Source organism: Branchiostoma floridae, chromosome 16 (assembly GCF_000003815.2).
Source record: "Branchiostoma floridae strain S238N-H82 chromosome 16, Bfl_VNyyK, whole genome shotgun sequence".
NCBI lineage: Eukaryota > Metazoa > Chordata > Leptocardii > Amphioxiformes > Branchiostomatidae > Branchiostoma > Branchiostoma floridae.
The window spans coordinates 16,062,370-16,080,517 of record NC_049994.1 but is presented as its reverse complement, the minus strand read 5'-3'; the positions used below and the strand labels follow the sequence as shown (position 1 = coordinate 16,080,517).

Sequence of the window (18,148 nt, the reverse complement as noted above, 5' to 3'; positions counted from 1 at the left end):
TGAAACATGGGGGAGGGAGTCCAACATCCAGGGGGTCGGCATCAGAACGGTATTCGCAGTTGGGGTAGGCGATGATGCTAGAATCCAGCAAACTCTTGCAAACGAGAATGAGACCTTTGGAGACATTGTTCAGGAAAACTTTGCCGACTCTCCGCGTAGCGTCACCCTCAAACAAGTCATGGTTTTCAAATGGGCCTTCACGTTTTGCCCCAATGCGAAATACGTATTGAAAACAGAGTCGAACACGTTCGTGAACATCTTTAGCTTGGTTCACTACCTGAAGCGACTGCGTGGAGCCAGCGCTAGGAGCTTACTGCTGGGTTGGGTTTACAACGACTCGGTCCCAGTTCGTGACCCGGAGGGGGAGGACAGTCAATGGTACGTCTCCATGGACGACTTTCCCCGGGACACGTATCCTGCCTACGCGGGCGGTTTCGCCTACGTCATGTCTAACGATATGCCACGGCTTTTATACGAGACGTCTCTGGGCACAAAGTACTTGTTCATGGACGATATCTACGTCGGGATTTGTCTTGAGAAGCTGGGTATCGCTCCGCGCCATCACGGGGGGTTCTGTCACTGGGACGTGGAGATAGACTCGTGTCACTACAACTGGCTGATCGCGACGAAATGGGCCGACTCGCCGGAGAAAATGAGGACCTTCTGGAAGGCCATCACGTCGAAGTGTTAAACAGTTTCTGGAACTAGATTAATAAGGCTTTTATGATTCACATAAGCCTCCATCATAGATTAGATTAATCATCGGATATGGGACTTTTTACTGATTATAGAAGTTGGAAGTGGCATTTCGAAGTTAGTTTGTCGTTTCTTGCATTATGTTTCTTGTATTTGCTTTGAGGTTTAACAGTTGGCATTTGGAGAAATGGGCCGACTCGCCGGAGAAAATGAGAAGCTTCTGGAAGGCCATCACGTCGAAGTGTTAAACAGTTCTGGAACCAAATTAATTAACTGCACGAAAATCGGGATTTACCAACAGTGGCGAATACCGGGTATGCCTGATAATGTGTACTACAAATTTTCTTCCAACTGTGACAGTTTTTAAAGGCAAGGTACATGCCTCCAAATTTTCGATATCTTACAGCACATCTTGCTCACTGGTACTGTTTGCTTTTTGGCAAGTTCTGGAACGAAGTCTTCGAGCAGATATAACCTTGGTCTCGGTGGTCTAAAGGCTTGTTTTTGCCACATTTATAGATTTTTGCAACATTTATAGTGATAAACGGTTCTGGAACCAAATTAATTAATTGCACAGAAATCGGGATTTAACTATAGCGGTAAATACCAAGCATGCCTGGTAATGTTTTTTTTTGGCAAATATTGGGCCACGTTGATTTGATTATATGAATGACATCCTCTTGTAACTTTAAAACTGATGCGAGCGCGCGAATAAAACAAATTTGGCCAAAAGCGAAAGTTGCCTTCATTATAAAATCTGGTCACACAGACACAAACTCACACACACAAATTGACCCATACACAAACATATTTATACACACACAAACATAAACAAAGACACACAGACAGACATACAGACAACTTAGGTTACAAAAAAATAATGATAGATATACATGAAGCGATGTGAATAGATCAGTTAGCATGGTAAGATGATAATAGGATACGTGATTACTAGTATCCATAACAGAAGTTGGGAGTGGGCTTTTAAAGTTATTTTCTTGACATTAAGACTCTTTAACAAGCAAGAAGGGGTAAATACATCTTAAAATGTTTCTGTTTTAATCTTTTTTTAATACCCCTGCGGCTCTGCTTGGTTGGGGGCAAGTCATGAAATAGATTTTTTTTTAATTTTTTTTTCAACCTTTATTTACATTTACATAACAATACATTCACATAGCAATCACATGACATTATAATACATAAAAGTAGTTGTGATTAGACTATATCACCTTACAAAGCTATTTCTATACTATTATTTACCATGTTCTTAAAATGCGCAAAGTTTGGTTTCATGTTTTTCACATTACATAGGTATATACAGTATTTCGCCAAGAGAATATAATATATAAGTGTGGTACTGTCGTGAAATAGATGAGGAATGGCTATGGAAAGGTTGTGACATGGTCGTCGTGACAGATGGGCGTGGTCTAAAACTGGTCAGACCGCTCCAAAGCAAGTTGCTCCAAAGTGTGCCAATGGGCTGTTCCAAAGCATATCTTTAAAAGGGGGCGAAAGAGGTCTAAACCCAGCTTCTGACTCACCCCCAGTCCAATACAGATTTATTTTATGCACCCCCTGTCCAATCCAAATTTATTTTACCCACCCCGTCCAATACAGATTCATTTTGCCCACCCCTTGTCCAATACAGATTTTTGACGCCCCGTGTCCAATTCACCCATCCCCCATTCGCCTTAGTTTTTTTTTTGTATAGCCCAATGTACGTAGAAATCTTTTCATTCATTAGGTCGCAAGCGCACTGAAGACATCGTCTCGCAAACATTCAGTTTGAGATCTTTAAAAAAACTGTAGCTAGCTATTGTCGGTATTCCGCTGCCTGTATAAGGAAAAAGCACTGTTTTAGATTGTCTGATTTGATCTGAGCCAACTCCGCGATACCACACTCACACAAAGCTACTGGGCATTATAAGGTACGCCAGATTCCTTTAAATTTGTCACTTCACTTATGGTCGCAGCCCACAGTATTTATCCGCGACCCCCGTACGTCTGTTACTGTAATTCTTGATTTTATAGCGGTAACTTAATTTTAGCGTTTTTAGCGTCCACTGGTCGAGCGCTAAATTTTCATTGTAGCGACTTTTTCATGACGCGAATTCACCACCGCCCCCTCCCTCTAATGTCGCGGCACCGATTTCTGGTTTTGTTATATACGGTCACGATCTAACTTTAACTCTCTTAGAAGTTTGTCCATAAAATAAACAAAACAGTTACGAAATTCACGTTGTGCTACGATGTTACACAAGACTTAGAAAATGTCCGCGTCATCTTAGCGCACAGACAAAGCGCGTGTTTTTTTATGAGCTACGAACAATTCGGAATCAAACCCTCATTACAAGAATCCGCCGCCACACAACAACAATCAAGTTTTCAAAATGCCGCCGACCCTGCGCCGCATAGTTCTCACAAGATTTATTTCTGCCGCATCGAGGTCGGCAACCTTCAATGGTCTGGCGATGTTTTTTGTGTGAAAAGTTTGCAATCTTGCTCGTTCCATGGCAGGCGACTTCTTCCAGAAACGTCTTTTTAAACGAATGCGTGGCCGATTCGAGATTCGCTCACGTGACCCTCCCAAGTTTTCGCTACCAAATTTCGCAATCTTGGTCCTGCTTCCGGAGTATGGTGGTAGTTCCCGCTACGTTTTCTCTCGCTGTTCGCCGTCTGTATGGCTTCCTCGCCGTCCTTATTCACGACAGCAGTATCAAGTGGGTTGTTGTCGTCGTCGTTGGGTCGGCAGTGTCCGCCAAATTTAGCGGGCCGCCGGCCGGCCAGAGTCGGCGGCAGTCAAGCGCGTTTTGAAATCACCGCGTCGGTACGGTAGTTTGTTTATTATTCAGAATTGAAAGACAGCGGGTGATGAGCTTTGCTATATGGTAGTATAAGGAGTCGACTTTCAGGTGATATGAGTAAGGTTTTGATGTTTGTCCATTTGGTATATAAATGCGCGTGACCTTCACATCTGCCTGCCCCTGTGAGTCGGTTGCAGTTCCGCATGACCCCGCATGACCCCATTTAAAAGAGGTTTTTGAAAAAAATCAAAACGACAACTTTTTCTGTTTTTCAATTATTTTGGTAGGTTATACCCTCGACTTCAACATATTAGTTTGTCGTGCTTGAAAACTGCACCCTGCTATGATTTTATCAGCGTCAGTCACCTTGTGGTCCTATAGAAATCCCCATAGGCCGAAAACTGTTCTGCTACCTTGAACCACAGCGGGCGCAATCGGCAGCACGTTTGACTCAGGTCCAGAAGGCCCTGAGTTCGAACCCCGCCGTGTTACCGATCTTGTGCCCTTGGGGAAGGCACTTTACACGACTTTCCTCTCTTCACTCAAGTGAAAGATGAGTATAGGCTACAAAGGTCTTCAGCAAGTTGAAGTTGGTAGCCTCAAAACGAAAGAAGAAAAAAAATCATGACGACAGTAATGAAACTGATAAGACTTTAATCAATAACTTCCAGATACTTTCCTTCCATGCCTTCATTTGTAATGCATGAGATATCAAAAGATAAATACTATTACACGTAGTGTTACAAGTGTACAATTGGATAACAGTAAAAAAAACTTGATATATATTTTCAGACTCCAACAGAAGCAGCTTGCGACTGCATACCAGATGGGGAAACATCGCATGAGCAGGGCTCCTCCTGCTGCGCTGGTCATCTGTGGTCTGGTCGCTCTATACTGTATTATACACTCTCCACGCTTCAATACAGCACACCCGGGGATTGGCAACTGCAAGAGGGAGGAACAGTGCTAAACCCACACCCTTTTATCTTCACTATGAACCATCCACACATGTGTGCAATGCAAGATGTTTTCCTTCTCATCATTGTGACCACGCCCCCCGAGAGCCAGGCACAGAGACAGGCTATCCGGGACACCTGGGGAGACAAGTCCAACATCCGGGACACCTGGGGTGACCAGTCCAACATCCGGGACACCGAGGGGGGGGACCAGTCCAACATCCGGGACACCTGGGGAAACAAGTCCAACATCCCGGGGTTCGGCATCAGAACCGCCTTCGCAGTCGGCGTAAGCAATGAGAAAGAAATCCAAGAAAGTCTTGAAGACGAGAACGAGATGTTTAGAGACATCATCCAAGAAAACATCTTGGACACACCTGGCAACGGCACCCTTAAAACAATCATGGGTTTGAAATGGCTTCACAGTTTTGTCCCGATGCCAAATACGTCATGAAAACGTCATCAGATACCTTTGTGAACATCCTCAGCTTGGTGACATTATTGAAAGGGTTGCCTGCATCTGAAGCGAGCGAATTGATGATGGGTTGGGTCGTCACCGGCAAAACGGCCTGATCGTGACCCAAACGGTCCGTGGAAAGATTGGCACGTACCGAAAGACGTGTTTCCTGGCGACACGTTTCCACCGTATGTCTGGGGCTTTGCATACGTCATGTCCAACGACATGCCGCGGCTTTTGTACGAGACGTCTCTGACCACAAAGTACTTGTTCATGGAAGACGTTTACATGGGGATCTGTCTGGAGAAGCTGGGCATTGCTCCCCGCCATCACAAAGGCTTCTGCCACTGGAAAGTGGAGATTAACTCCTGTAAGTTTGATTGGTTAATGGTTACACTCGGGGTTGGTAACCCGGAGGAAATGAGAGAGTATTGGCAAGCTCTCACATCGGAATGCTAATGTCTCAGTAAACGCCAGACTGGGAACTGCCATGCTTATTGCCTCAAATACAAAACATTTCTTCCTAGACCTTTTCGTCAACAAGTGTGTAACTTTAGTAATCTCCAAGCAGATCCTACGGTAGCATAATATAGTACATGTATCAAAAGATGGCAGAGAAGTGAAGCCGGCCTAGGCCCGTCTGACTCCCTATGGTTGGCTATACTCCTTGGTCAGCTTTGATACTATCGTAGGCATGGCACCGCAGGATCTACTTGAAGACTATTTATTATTTATTATTTCTTCCTCAAACGTACATAGGCAGGGAAATACACACATGGTAAACCCTGAATTGCGTAGGTTTGTTACAAAGAAACTTATACGTACAGAATGTCAACAAACAAAAATACATAATATATTAACAAACACTAAGCATAGATCCGAACTCACAGGCTGATGGTAATGCTAGGAAACAGAGTTATTATAAAGTCTGACTGCAGTGTGGAGGAACGACTGCTTCATTCTGTCAGTTCTTGTCTTGGGGAGAGTGAACGCGTTCATGTTCCTCAGTTGCCTGCCAGTAACTGTGCGTCTCTGAGGAGGCACAAGATCGTGCAGTGGATGTTCGGGTCTTAACATGTCCTTAAAGAGCTTTACTGCAGCAGCTTCTCTCCTTTCCTTTAAGGAAGGTAAGTTGGGAACTGATCGCCTACCCCCGAGAGAGGTGATGCGGAGGGCCCGTTTCTGTACACGTTCCATACTGTCCGATTGTTCTTTGCTGCAACCCACCAGCAGAACGTGACCGTATTCAAGAACGCTACGAATAAGTGACAGGTAAATCTGAACCAGGTCAGCCACGCACATCCCCTGTTTAGTCAGTAGTCTGAGATAGTGCAGTCTGCTCGATGCTTTTGAAACGAGGGATTGTACATGATCGTGCCATGACAGCTTGCAGTCGAAGATGAACCCGAGGCCCTTTGCGACCCTTGAGAATGGAACAGGTTCACCGCCGAGAGAGAGTGGCGGTAAAAGTGGAATGTTTCTGCTGAAGCAGATCAACAGAGACTGACTTTTTTTGCCGTTTAGCAGCATGTCGTTGCACTCCGCCCAGGAATCAAGCTGTAGCGCTTCCTCTCTCATACTGTTATCCACGCGATCCTTCTCCAGGGAGATAGACCTGGACAAACCCACGTCGTCCGCGTAGCCGACATCAAGAGTGTCGCTGTAGACTACGTCTCGAGTACTCATGAACAGGAGGAAAAGGTATGGTGACAGTACACCTCCCTGAGGTACCCCCGAAGTGAGTACTCTCCACTCGCTGACTTTACCGTTAGCAACCACTCTCTGGGTACGGCCCTGCAGATAGTTCTGTATCCAGGCTACCATGCGTGGATTGGTCACCACGTCGTTCACTCGTTGGAGGAGAATTGAATGGTTCACCCTATCAAATGCTTTGCTCATGTCTGCGAACAAAGCAAGGACTGCAGCGTGACGTCTTGAGTCTAAGGCTGCCAGCCACGTGTGTACCATCCTTATGGCCGCTAAGACAGTGGAAGAACCCTTCAGGTAAGCGTACTGGTTTCTAATGGCAGGTGTAATAGAGGGCAATAGTCTTTTCAGAATACACCGTTCCATGAGCTTGGCCGCTACAGGTAAGAGGGACACGGGCCTCATCTCACTGGCGTTAGCTGCACCCTTAGATTTTGGCACAGGGACAACGTTTGCTGCCTTCCATATGCTAGGAACAACCCCCTCCTCATACGAAGCGTTAAACAGGTGGGTGATGACTGGCGCCAAGTCGTCAGCGAAATGCTTGAGAGTCCATGTTGGGAGATCATCAGGGCCGCTTGCCTTGTGAGGGTTTAAGCCCTTAAGAAGAGTCTTCACCTCACCAATCGAACACAAGTCAACGCATGGAGTCGGACACTGCAGGGGGAACAGGTGCAAAGACGTTCCAGGACACCACGCTGAGGAAAAGTACTGATTTAGAACCTCGGCCACCTCGTGGTCTGGCACGTCCTCAATGGTGGTACTATTGGATCTCTCTTGAGCTCTGCCAAGTTCGCGGTTAACAGAGTCCCACCACTTACGTGGGTTTTCCTGTTTGAGGGTTTGTATGAAGTTTCTGTAGTACCAATTCTTGGCATGCCTGATGCTGGTTTGAACGTTGTTTCTGAGAGATTTCCACCGAGCGGATTTGCCATGCCGCTTGAACTCCTCAGCCCTTTTCCTGATAGCGCGTTTGACGCCCTCGGTCATCCACTTCTTGTCACAGGCTCTTGTCGCCGACACTTTTACAGGAAGATGCTGATTCACCAAGGTCATGGTCAAACTGTAGAAGGTCTTGACTTTCTCTTCGACCAGGGCTGCTTCATAAACAGGAGACCAGTCCGTCATGGCGAGGGCCAGACCGAGGTTCAACTTCGTTACTGTAGTTGCCACTCTTCGCATGACCTTGACTGGTTTACTTCTGGTCGGATGTTCTACACAAGGTGGCAAAAGAACAGAGGAGTGGTCGCTGGAACCGATGGGTGGAAGGGTACGGGGTGTACAGTAGTATTTAGCTAAGTTAGTTAGAATCAAGTCTAATGTGGCCGAGCCCCGCGTGGCCTGAGTCACCACTTGCTTGAGGTGAGGATGCACTGTGATAAGCTTCTGAATTGGTAGATTGTTGAAGTCGCCACACAGCAACAGTCCAGCATGTGGTTGTTTACGATATAAACAGTCACAGGAGGTAATGAGATGTTCAACCATCTTAGTAGCCCCCTCTTTGTTATTGTTGCATGGAGGATGATACACTATACCCACAAAAAGAATCGGAACAGTTCTCGGCAGCCACTTTGGACGAGCCTGTAGCCACATAACCTCCACTCCGTCTATCTCGAGGTCGTACAGTCTTTTGACAGGTATGTCTTCGACTATGTAAAGAGCAACACCCCCACCTTTACCATATAGCCTATCCTTTCTGAACAGCCTAAAACCATTGATGGCTAAAACGTCGTCAGGGATTTCAGGTACAGTCCATGTCTCGGTGATACATGCCAGTTGTGCAGAGTGATAGGCCAGAGTAGCCTCTAACTCACATTTCTTACTAACAAGTGATCGTACATTAGACAGGAACAGGCATGGAAGAGTCCTAAAGTTCTGTTGTGTTGACCTGCCATGGGTGGCGGGGACTGTTGTTATCTTACGAAGTACTCTATTGTTTACGACACATCTGCGACTTACATAGTCATTTGCATATACATCAAGTCTATTTGTAACCAGTGGTTTGATTCTACAATGTTTCTGTTTCCTAGTCAGCCCACCGCGGTTCCCTCTTGTTCTTACATTTGAAATGTTTGCATAACACATGATTCAGATCTAGACGGGTGGTAACTGCTTAGAAAGATCGTCAACAAATCATCTACAGATCAACTACAGCTGCCGCTGATCCGGCGCTAAACTAATTACAATGAGCCTTCGTCAGACTATTGCTTTAGTCTAATTTGCATATATATGCTGGCGCTTAGTTAAATGCTGTTTAACCTAGATGACACAAAACTACAATAGTTGTCAGGACTTCAATAACATACATATGCAAGAGTCACATTCAAAGAATAGATAGAACAATGGATAACTACAATCAGGTTCCAATGGTTAAAAAACTGCATTTGCATCTGAGAAGCACCGCTCAGAACTGCCCCCTCCCCAATCGGTCGCTAGTTGAAACGTAGAAGGTCCCGGCGTCAAAGGCATATAATACAGAAAACAATAATGGCCACAGGGAACCAAACTACTGTCTCAAACAGCCGAAGGGCGCGGACCTAATTGAGTTGTGCTTCTCAGCAGAAAGTATAAAAACTAATCTAACGTTAACGTGGAGGCATCAGAGGTCGTAAGTGTGGCGCCCTCCCCACTTAAGAAAGACATCAAAACAGGTGGGGTCTCTTACGGGTAAATAACTCCTTGGACTAAAAATTTCAACAAGATCTTTCTTACAAAATATTCTATACTGTAAAAGCTATTGTTCTATGATGTTAAGATGCATGGATGGTTACTTTTCGAACAGATATTCAACAGATTAAAAACCCTAACCACTCACACTGAAGAAAACATGGCAGCCATCTTCCTGACCCCTGACCCCCTATGACATAATCTCCTGCTAATGTATACGTAGTTGCAAAGTTGGACCGAGAGTTAAGCCCATAACTGTTTTGCTTGGGGCACCGCGCACTCGCCACACACAACAAAGACTAGAACTTATATCTTTAACTAGAAAGGCCGACATTTGCTTAAGAGCAAATACAGCATATTTCAGCCATACCCCTTCCCACGCAACATTGGACTGTTCCAAATCACCCCTGCGCAAAAATGGAACATCCTCTTAACAGTACATTATCCCCCAAAGTGGACTGGTATTGTGAATTGACTCCAGGTAAAAACAGAGCTTGCTTCTATTTTTCAGAAAATGACAATAATCACACCTTCCATTCAGAAAATTTTCATCATGACTGAAAATTGTTGAATGACTTCATGTAATGTCATTAACAATTTTCAGTACGATAACTAGGTGTAAGTTTAAAAAAGTATAAGCTCCTTGTGATGTGGGTACATTTATTATTGCAATGAACTTTTTTTATTCAAGTAGGGCATACGATTTAATAATTATCAAGCAGGTGCAGGTACTGTAGGAGCGTTTGTTTTCTTCAAGCTGTAAAACTATTAAACTGTTTTACTTTGTATGCAATCAACCATCGAGCCTATTCTTATTTTAGTTTAACAACTTCCTGCCAGACCCGGAAGATACGATTGAACCTTGTTCGAGGATTTATTTTCGTCTGTCTGGTCAGTCTGTTCATACCCTGGCGCTGAGAGTGTTTTATTGGGCTGAAACTCTGGCAGTTTAAAGTTACTTACAATTTAAATGTTCAAAGTTTATGCCAAACAACAACAGCACTAGGAAATGTGGCCACTATAGACAGGTGGTCACTATAGAGAAAATGCTGATCTATTGACTAGGAGCCATACGTTACACATGATTTCAGTACACTGATCATTAATCATATAAACATTGCACAGGTAAGCCAATTGTTTAGATGTACAATTAAGTTCAAATAATTCTGAAGAGAAATATTGATGAGAAAATAATCATTCTCGCCACTGTCTAACTTATAATTACGTATCAAAACTAAACGCAGATTTTCTAACTAACGCACCTTTCGCCGACTTCATCATAGGACCGCCGGCTATCAATCAAACACGGCTGTTGATTAGACTTAGAGTTTCAAACAGTCATGTGCTGTGTGCCAGTTGACAGCGAACTTCATGCTACGTGATGTTTTACATTGCTTGGACCTTCTTTCCTACAGCGGTGCTTCTACAAAATATTTAGACTGTAACACTGAGTTTTATAGAATAGAATTTGACGCAGAACAGCGTTTTTTGCTGGGTATTTTTTTAAAACATGTCCGTGGGAATATCAGCGAGGCGGCGACGTAGGGATATCAGACCGTCAACAAAAGTCGCACGGCGGCTAACGGCGCAGCGAAGATACTAGCGCTATAAATAAGCGCTTCAACTAAGGATGGCAACCCGTACAATATTTTTGTATACTGTTGAGCTAAGTAAAGTTTGTTGTTTATGAGGTTTTAGTTGTCTTTGAAGCTTTGACCCGAAATATTTTAAAGTCAAACTGCTGAAGAGAAGTAAGTGACTGCTACGATTATCGTAGATATGGCCCTTAATAAAACTGATAAAAGAAGCCTTCTCAATAGCCTAAAATGCAAGAGCTTCCGGGGGGGCTTCGCCCACCTGGGTCCCCCCCCACAGTGGCCCTGCCCCTGGACCCCGCCAGGGACATTCGGCGGCCCCCGGACCCCTGTCCGACGCTTTGAAAAAATCCTGGCGAGAAGTCTGTACGGCCTGAGTCTTCAAGTTAACGTATTGTGTGGTCCCGCTTATGAATATTAATTTGCCTTCGCTTTCCTCTTCGCTGATTGGCTGAACCATTAATTGAATTAACTCTTCCTGCCGGCTAGACGCAGGTGCAGATGTCGGCTCTGTGGGGTGAACGTCCGAAAGGTCACGGCATGGAGAACGAAAGAAAACCAATTTCCCCTAAAAAAGTGCTGTAATTAAGCCTTTTACAGTACTTTATGCCAAAAATTTTACTTGGATCATTTTACCAACTATATTATGCCTATCTATACCAAATGTTACTCATACCAGGGTACAGGGGTGCAAAATATACCGTTATAAGACCGTCAACAACAGTCGCACGGAGCTAACAGCGCAGCGAAAATACCATCGCTACCGTTTGAACTTCGGATAACAAGTTATAAGTACTGTTGAACTCAGTAACGTTAAAGTTTGTTTTTAGTTGCCTTTGACGGTTTGACCTGAAACAGTGTTACGCTAAACTCCTGAAGAGAAGTTAAGTGACTGCTGCGATTATCATAGATATGCCCCTAAGAACTGATACAATATAAAGCCTTCTGAATAGTCTAAAATGCGAGAGCCTTAGGCGGGCTTTGCTCCCCCTGGCGGGAACACTGCTATATACAGGATCATGAGGCCCCGCTTATGAATATTAATTAGCCTTTGGCCTCCTCTTCGCTGATTGGCTAGGTCTTTGATTCAATTAACTCTCCGGCTGATGCGCACAGGTGTGGCTCTGTGCGGGGTCACGGAAGGTCACGTCAGGAGGCCAAAAGAAAACAAATTTCCCCTCAGAAAAGTGCCAAAATTAATCATTTTAAAGTTGTTTATGTCAAAAATTTTACTTGAATCTTGTTACCAAGTATCTAATGCCTATCTATACCAAATTTCAGGTCATTTAATTGTAATACATGTACCAGGGTACAGGAGCCAAAAGTGTCCTTTTTTGGTCAAAAATTGGCCAAAAATCGCAAAAATAAGCATTTTGTTGCACTGTACACCAAAAGTGTTATTGAATTTATATGAAGGGATTATCAAGGCACATCTGTGTCAAATTTCAGCTCATTCGGTTGCAATACCAAGGTACAGGAGCCAAAAGTGTCCTTTTTTGGTCAAAAATTGGTCAAAAAATCGCAAAAATAAGCATTTTGTTGTACTGTACACCAAAAGTGTTCTTAAATTTATATGGGGGCATTATCAAGGCACATCTCTGTCAAATTTCAGCTCATTTGGTTGTAATACCAGGGTACAGGGGCCAAAAGTGTCCTTTTTTGGTCAAAAATTGGTCAAAAAATCGCAAAAATAAGCATTTTGTTGTACTGTACACCAAAACTGATATTGAATCTATATGGGGGACTTATCAAGGCACATCTGTGCCAAATTTCAGCTCATTCGGTTATAATACCAGGGTACAGGGGGCCCAAATATACAGTTTTGGTCTTAAGATGACCAAAAAACCTTAATAAAATCATTTAAGAGACAGATATGGAAAAAATGAAAAAAACACCCGAGGGTATTGGCCCACTCTACCCTTGTGCCAAATTTCAAGTAATTCGGTTGAGGAACAACGGAGATACCGTGTTCTGAAGATTTGACAGGAGAAAGAAACATTACGAATACAATATATTTCACCATACCTATGGTATGGCTGAAATATAACAATATATTTCACCATACCTATGGTATGGCTGAAATATAAATATATATGGCCCTCTTGGCAAATCGTCTTTGTGGAACTAACAAATTGTGGGAGATTAAGACTCTTCCGTGATACGTGGATAACAACCCACTGCCACTACGGCTTTGAAAAAGGCTATGGGACAACTTTTACCTTTGTTACACACTTTATGATTTGACTACCAGCATCAGCAGGGGATACAGGTCACATATGTTAAAGCTTGTAGGAAGCTGTCAAACTTTTCATCGTCTTCAAGTTGATTGAAGGACTCGCCTGTTGCTATATCACTGAACTTGACGCGTGTTGTACGGTGCACACCCTGAACTGCGGTAACTCCTTTCATACACAAGGCAAACAAGAAGGGCCGGGTGTTCCCAACTAAAAAGGAAACACATGTCCCACACAAAAGGCATTTAGATATCATAATTTATAGCACAAATTGTCTGGAGGGTAGGCCACGACAAGAGTTTTTGGTGGTGTTGCTGTAGCCTGACTAAAATCGCGCTCCTAGCGGCCGGCCCTACAATATTGCCGCCGCCCTAGGAGGGGGTCATTAACCCCAGCCAGCGAGATATTGTGTAAACACAGGCTAGTGTTGGTGTACTCCTCCTACACTAAAGCTAACACTTTCCAAAGCACTATAATAACTGTGGCTGCTGATACTTGGTCTTTAGTCTATGTATATTCACGCAGACGTTATATTCTAAATCACATTTACTAGTATTTTGCATCCTATTCTGTTTATACAATGAGATTTTCTAAATCGTACGATTAACTACTTGCTTTTTCGTTTGTTTAGAATAAAGCTTCCAGTGCGAATAGATTCAGACGAGGAGTCCAAATTCTGATTTCTAAGATGTGGCGCGACCCTGGCATGACCTCGAGTAAACCAGGAAGTGGCAATTGGAAGTACATTCTACAGTCTTAGCGAATGCCCACAAACGCCCACTCTGGAGAAGTCCGCGCTGCACGAATCTCATCTTTTTGCTTGGAATTTCAAGTCAATCCATTGATCCGCAGTGAAATAAATCAAAGTTGACGATTTTCGATGGTCTTTTTAGCGAACGCCCAGAAAAAACTGGAAGACTTCCCCCTGCTGTATCCTCGCTACAATCATGGTATCAATCACTTTAACCAAATAGCCCTTCTATACGTGCAATTGCGTAATCGAGCCACTATGGCCGAGCGGTCTAAACCACGGGACCTTTCTTCGGTAGATTGTAGGATCGTTCCCCATTTGCTAATTTTTTTTCTTTGTTAGACAAATCTCATGTAGTGTTTTTTAATAGAAGAAAGACCAATTCAGTAATTCGATGTTTAAAAACTCTTTTTTCGTGTGATTTTGTTTAACATCCAGGCTTTTTCCAAAATACGCACCAGCCAGCTTTTTTCAGAAGCTTTCTTGTTTAAAAACATACCATGAAAAGAGCTAGTTGCTAATAACAAACCCCAGAGTCAAGTTGGTATGCATGTAGTACTGCGACTGTATAGCTAGTGCTTCTAGGATCATTTTGTTACTTATTGCTACGGGAGCCGCCAAGAACCACGAAAGTAAATCTATGGTTGTGCAACAGCAAATGATTCTTCATTGATTCATGTAGTTGTCTTCAGACAATACTTTTTATAGCATGATCCATAAGTTATTGACGTCTTAACTAGGAAGGTGACTAAAAACTTGTTATCTGATCCCACTTCCAACTTAGAGTAACTCTTGAAAGTGTTGTTAAACTCAAGAAATGGTTTTATCACAAGAAAGGTTATTGCATGAAAACACATAATACAGGTTCTGTATACTTGACAAAAAGTAACAATGATACAGGTATCAAAGCATGTTTCATTTCTTTCAAGTAGGATAGTTGATATCAATAACGTTTGTTAATAGCATTAGTAATTGGTAACAGTAGTAGTAGGACTGAAAATGTGTTCTCAATTAAGGCACACATTAAAGGGCTACTATAAATGACATAAGCATTGGTCTTATCAAGGAGGGTACATCTGCTTGGAGATAACTCTCATATCACATAATGTATTGGGTAAGTCAGTAACTCTGGCTTCTTGACGAGGAGTTTTATGGCGTCAGCCAGCTTCCTGATCATGGCTTCCCGCGTGTCGCCGTAAGTGTGCAGGTAGACGAAGTGATTTCCCGCGCTGCCGGCGAAACTGGTGACGTCATCGTCAGGACCAGCCACCGTGAGTCTGAAGGCGACGTCAGGATCCTGCTTCAGCTTTTCGATCTACGTATTAAGAAAGTCGATTTTTACTTAATTAATTAATTAAGTAATTCTCTCCCAAAGTTTTAAACATATAAAGGTCTTCTGCAGTTCTCAAAATGCCGCTAGGGGGACCAAACCTCATCAGCCCAATAGATATCTTCGGGTCAGCCTTGATACCGGAATCCACAGGAAACCACATGAAGGAGTGTATAATCTACTGAAACACAGCATGTTTTGATGAATAAACATGGCAGGTTGCTATATTTTGACAAAGAATAATTTCCATATGGCCCTGGAATGAAGAAATCGCCAGAAAATGCCTAAGACGACGGGCGACCGCCGCCGATACCCGGCTGCCATGTTTGTTTTCATTGCAGAGTACATCTTTGTTTAGCGTGGTCTGATAACTTTCACTATAAGACAGCTGATATCTACCGAACTTCAGTGCAAAAAAAATGTTATAAATTGGCATAAAAGATTAGGTATATTAACCTACTAGTAGTTGGATTGTGACAAGAATCTGTATTTCTATCAGTAAAGCTTACTTCTTTTAACCGTTACAAAATTTTGCACAAGCAGCACGTCCTGCTATTTCAGTAGATTATACACTCCTTTATGTGGCTTCCTGTGGATTCCGGTATTAAGGCAGACCGGATATCTTTCCCAGAAAACATCATGACTATAGCATGTCCAGAACATGAGATATCAAAAACGGCAGTTTTGCTGCATTACCACAACAAGCCGTTAGGACCCCCCCCCCCCCCCAAATGGAACTCGTCCTTACTTACTCGGGGCAAAGCTGTTTCTTTTAATTACCTGGTCAAAGTCAACCAAGTTGCCCGGCCTGTCCAGAACGCGGAACCGGACAGGGTACGATATCCCATACCTCCCTGTTTCCGTAGGGAGGACTGGTCGGATACCGAGGCCAGCAGTCAGGTACACATAGTCCTGGGTAACGTTGGTGTGGCTCGCCTTGTAGATGATAGAGAGTTGCTTCGATCCCCGTGCATTCACTTCACATATCTTCAACTGAGGGAATAAGAAAGTAGTTTGCTGAAAGCAACTTATGACACAGTCATAATTGTCGTAGAATTTCTCGGACAAGCAGGCTGTGACCAAATCAGCCCACCGACTAGGATGAAAGAAATCTGTACTTTTCTGAATTCTGTATGAAGCATGCACGGCTATCAAAGAACGTCCTCAGTTTGCGCGTGCGACAATCGTGTGACAATCGTGTGACAATCGCACGACGACCATGCGACATTATAGTTAGTCTAGATCTATATTACTTAATTTACCCATGTAGTACTTCTGATAGCAACGTAACAGAACAGCATATTCTGTTTTGGTATTCTCTCCAGGCTGTCTGTGTGCATGTTTATGTCTATGTGTCTGGATATTTGTTTATATTTGTGGGGGTATGTGTGTGTGCGTGTGTGTGTGTGTGTGTGTATGTCTGTGTATGTGTGTGTGTGTGTGTGTATGTGTTTGTATGTGTGTGTGCGTACGTGTGTGTATGTGTGCGTGTGTATGTGTGCGTGTGTGTATGTGTGCGTGTGTGTTTGTATGTGTGTGTGTGAGTTTGTGTGTGTATGTATGTGTGTCTGTGTGCGTGTGTGTGTGTGTGTGTTTGTGTGTGTGTGAAAGAGGTATGACATACCAGTCCGTCCTTCATCTTGAACACCTCGATGTTGGTGAAGCCGTGGTTGAAGCCCAACCGAATCATCCTGTCCATGACGCCGTCATACACCGCATACATGCGCGCCTGCACGTCCTCCGGTTCAGAGCTCGGAGAGATGCAGGTGGTAAACTTGGCGTCCAGATCATCGAAACGGGTCTGGTCAGTTATCTGGGGGAGAAAATGATAGTTTGAAAAATGATAATAATCAGAAATTAGTGACTGAATCGCGATTCTAGCAAGCCTTGAAAAGTCCCGGTCACTGTTTGCCTGATCACCATACCCTCTTAGGCTAATGTCACCTTTCCAAACCGAGGCCCGGTCGGGTGGTCTATTGTCTGTGATTAAGGGTAGGTCCGTAGTATGATATAAAAGACAACATATTACACAAGACGTAAAGAGGATAGTCGTGGTCATCATTTGTGTATGTTTTTGCATATACATTTTGTATTTCCCGTTTCCACAAACAGCCCGGTCAGGCCCCGGTTTGGAAATTTGATGTCGTGGCTTTTTTTTTCGATCTTTCTTCTTGCTGAACGGCAATCGGTCCCAAACTCTACAAAGAAGTGTTCCGTGGAACCATGAACAGTGCGAGTTAAATCTTGCACGCTGTGGCGAATCTGACTTTTGCTAAACCTCAACTTACCGGCCAATGCACGACCCTCTTGTCCACAACGCACCCGTCAACTGTAAATGCGGCCACAGCATCCAGATACGGTTCTACGATGGCGACATCACGCAGGGCGAGCGGGTACTTTTCCACGTCCAGGTACCGCTCAAAGAAATCCCTTGATAAAAGAACACATCAGAAACATTGACATGTGGCTTTGCGCTTCTGCTACGCTACTGTCCTATTTGGAAAAAGAGTACGTTTACGAGCTGTTTCACTGCACTTTCAAGCCTGAGCCCTAAGCAGCCCCATAGGACACAGCTACTGGGCTATTTTTTGGGCATGACAGGGCCCATGGATTTTTTTAAACTCACAGTTACAATCAACCCGGGACCCGGCAAGAACCGGAAACAAAGGCCTTTTTTGTTTTTCCATATTCCACAAATGGAATCTGCTCACCTAAAGAATGCGGCACCAGGTGCTGGTATGAAGTAGGGATTTTTATCTGCCATTGCCTTGAGGTCCAGCAGCGCGAGATACAAGTCCTCCAGACTCTTCACTTTGCTCACACCAAAGACAACAGACCCTGCCGCAGGCTTAACGAAGGCGGGCAAACCTGGTGGAATCCAATCAACACATCATAATTAGCACTGAAATGCACCAACTACACGTGCGCGCGCTCGCGCGCGTGTGTATGGC

General features: G+C 43.9%; 2 protein-coding genes and 1 pseudogene across 2 annotated transcripts in view; 2 read left to right on the top strand and 1 right to left on the bottom strand.

Moving 5' to 3' along the window:
* Nucleotides 1–6: 6 nt before the first annotated feature.
* On the top strand, nucleotides 7–1,428 carry LOC118403855 (beta-1,3-galactosyltransferase 1-like). Its single transcript, XM_035802715.1, has 2 exons — nucleotides 7–695; nucleotides 949–1,428. The coding sequence occupies exon 1, from the start codon at nucleotides 179–181 to the stop codon at nucleotides 689–691; it is 513 nt and encodes a 170-aa protein (XP_035658608.1). The 5' UTR covers nucleotides 7–178; the 3' UTR covers nucleotides 692–695; nucleotides 949–1,428.
* Nucleotides 1,429–4,148: 2,720 nt separating this feature from the next.
* Nucleotides 4,149–5,411, top strand: LOC118403864 (annotated as a pseudogene).
* An 8,083-nt stretch (nucleotides 5,412–13,494) lies between these two features.
* LOC118403847 overlaps nucleotides 13,495–18,148 on the bottom strand; it is a 9,217-nt gene continuing 4,563 nt past the window's right edge. The window contains exons 2-6 of the mRNA XM_035802703.1: nucleotides 17,909–18,065; nucleotides 17,486–17,627; nucleotides 16,822–17,010; nucleotides 15,978–16,190; nucleotides 13,495–15,182 (exon numbers count right to left, since the gene is read on the bottom strand). Coding sequence (XP_035658596.1) covers nucleotides 14,961–15,182; nucleotides 15,978–16,190; nucleotides 16,822–17,010; nucleotides 17,486–17,627; nucleotides 17,909–17,961 — 819 coding nt within the window. The 5' untranslated portion in view covers nucleotides 17,962–18,065 and the 3' untranslated portion in view covers nucleotides 13,495–14,960. The remainder of the gene's footprint in view (nucleotides 15,183–15,977; nucleotides 16,191–16,821; nucleotides 17,011–17,485; nucleotides 17,628–17,908; nucleotides 18,066–18,148) is intronic.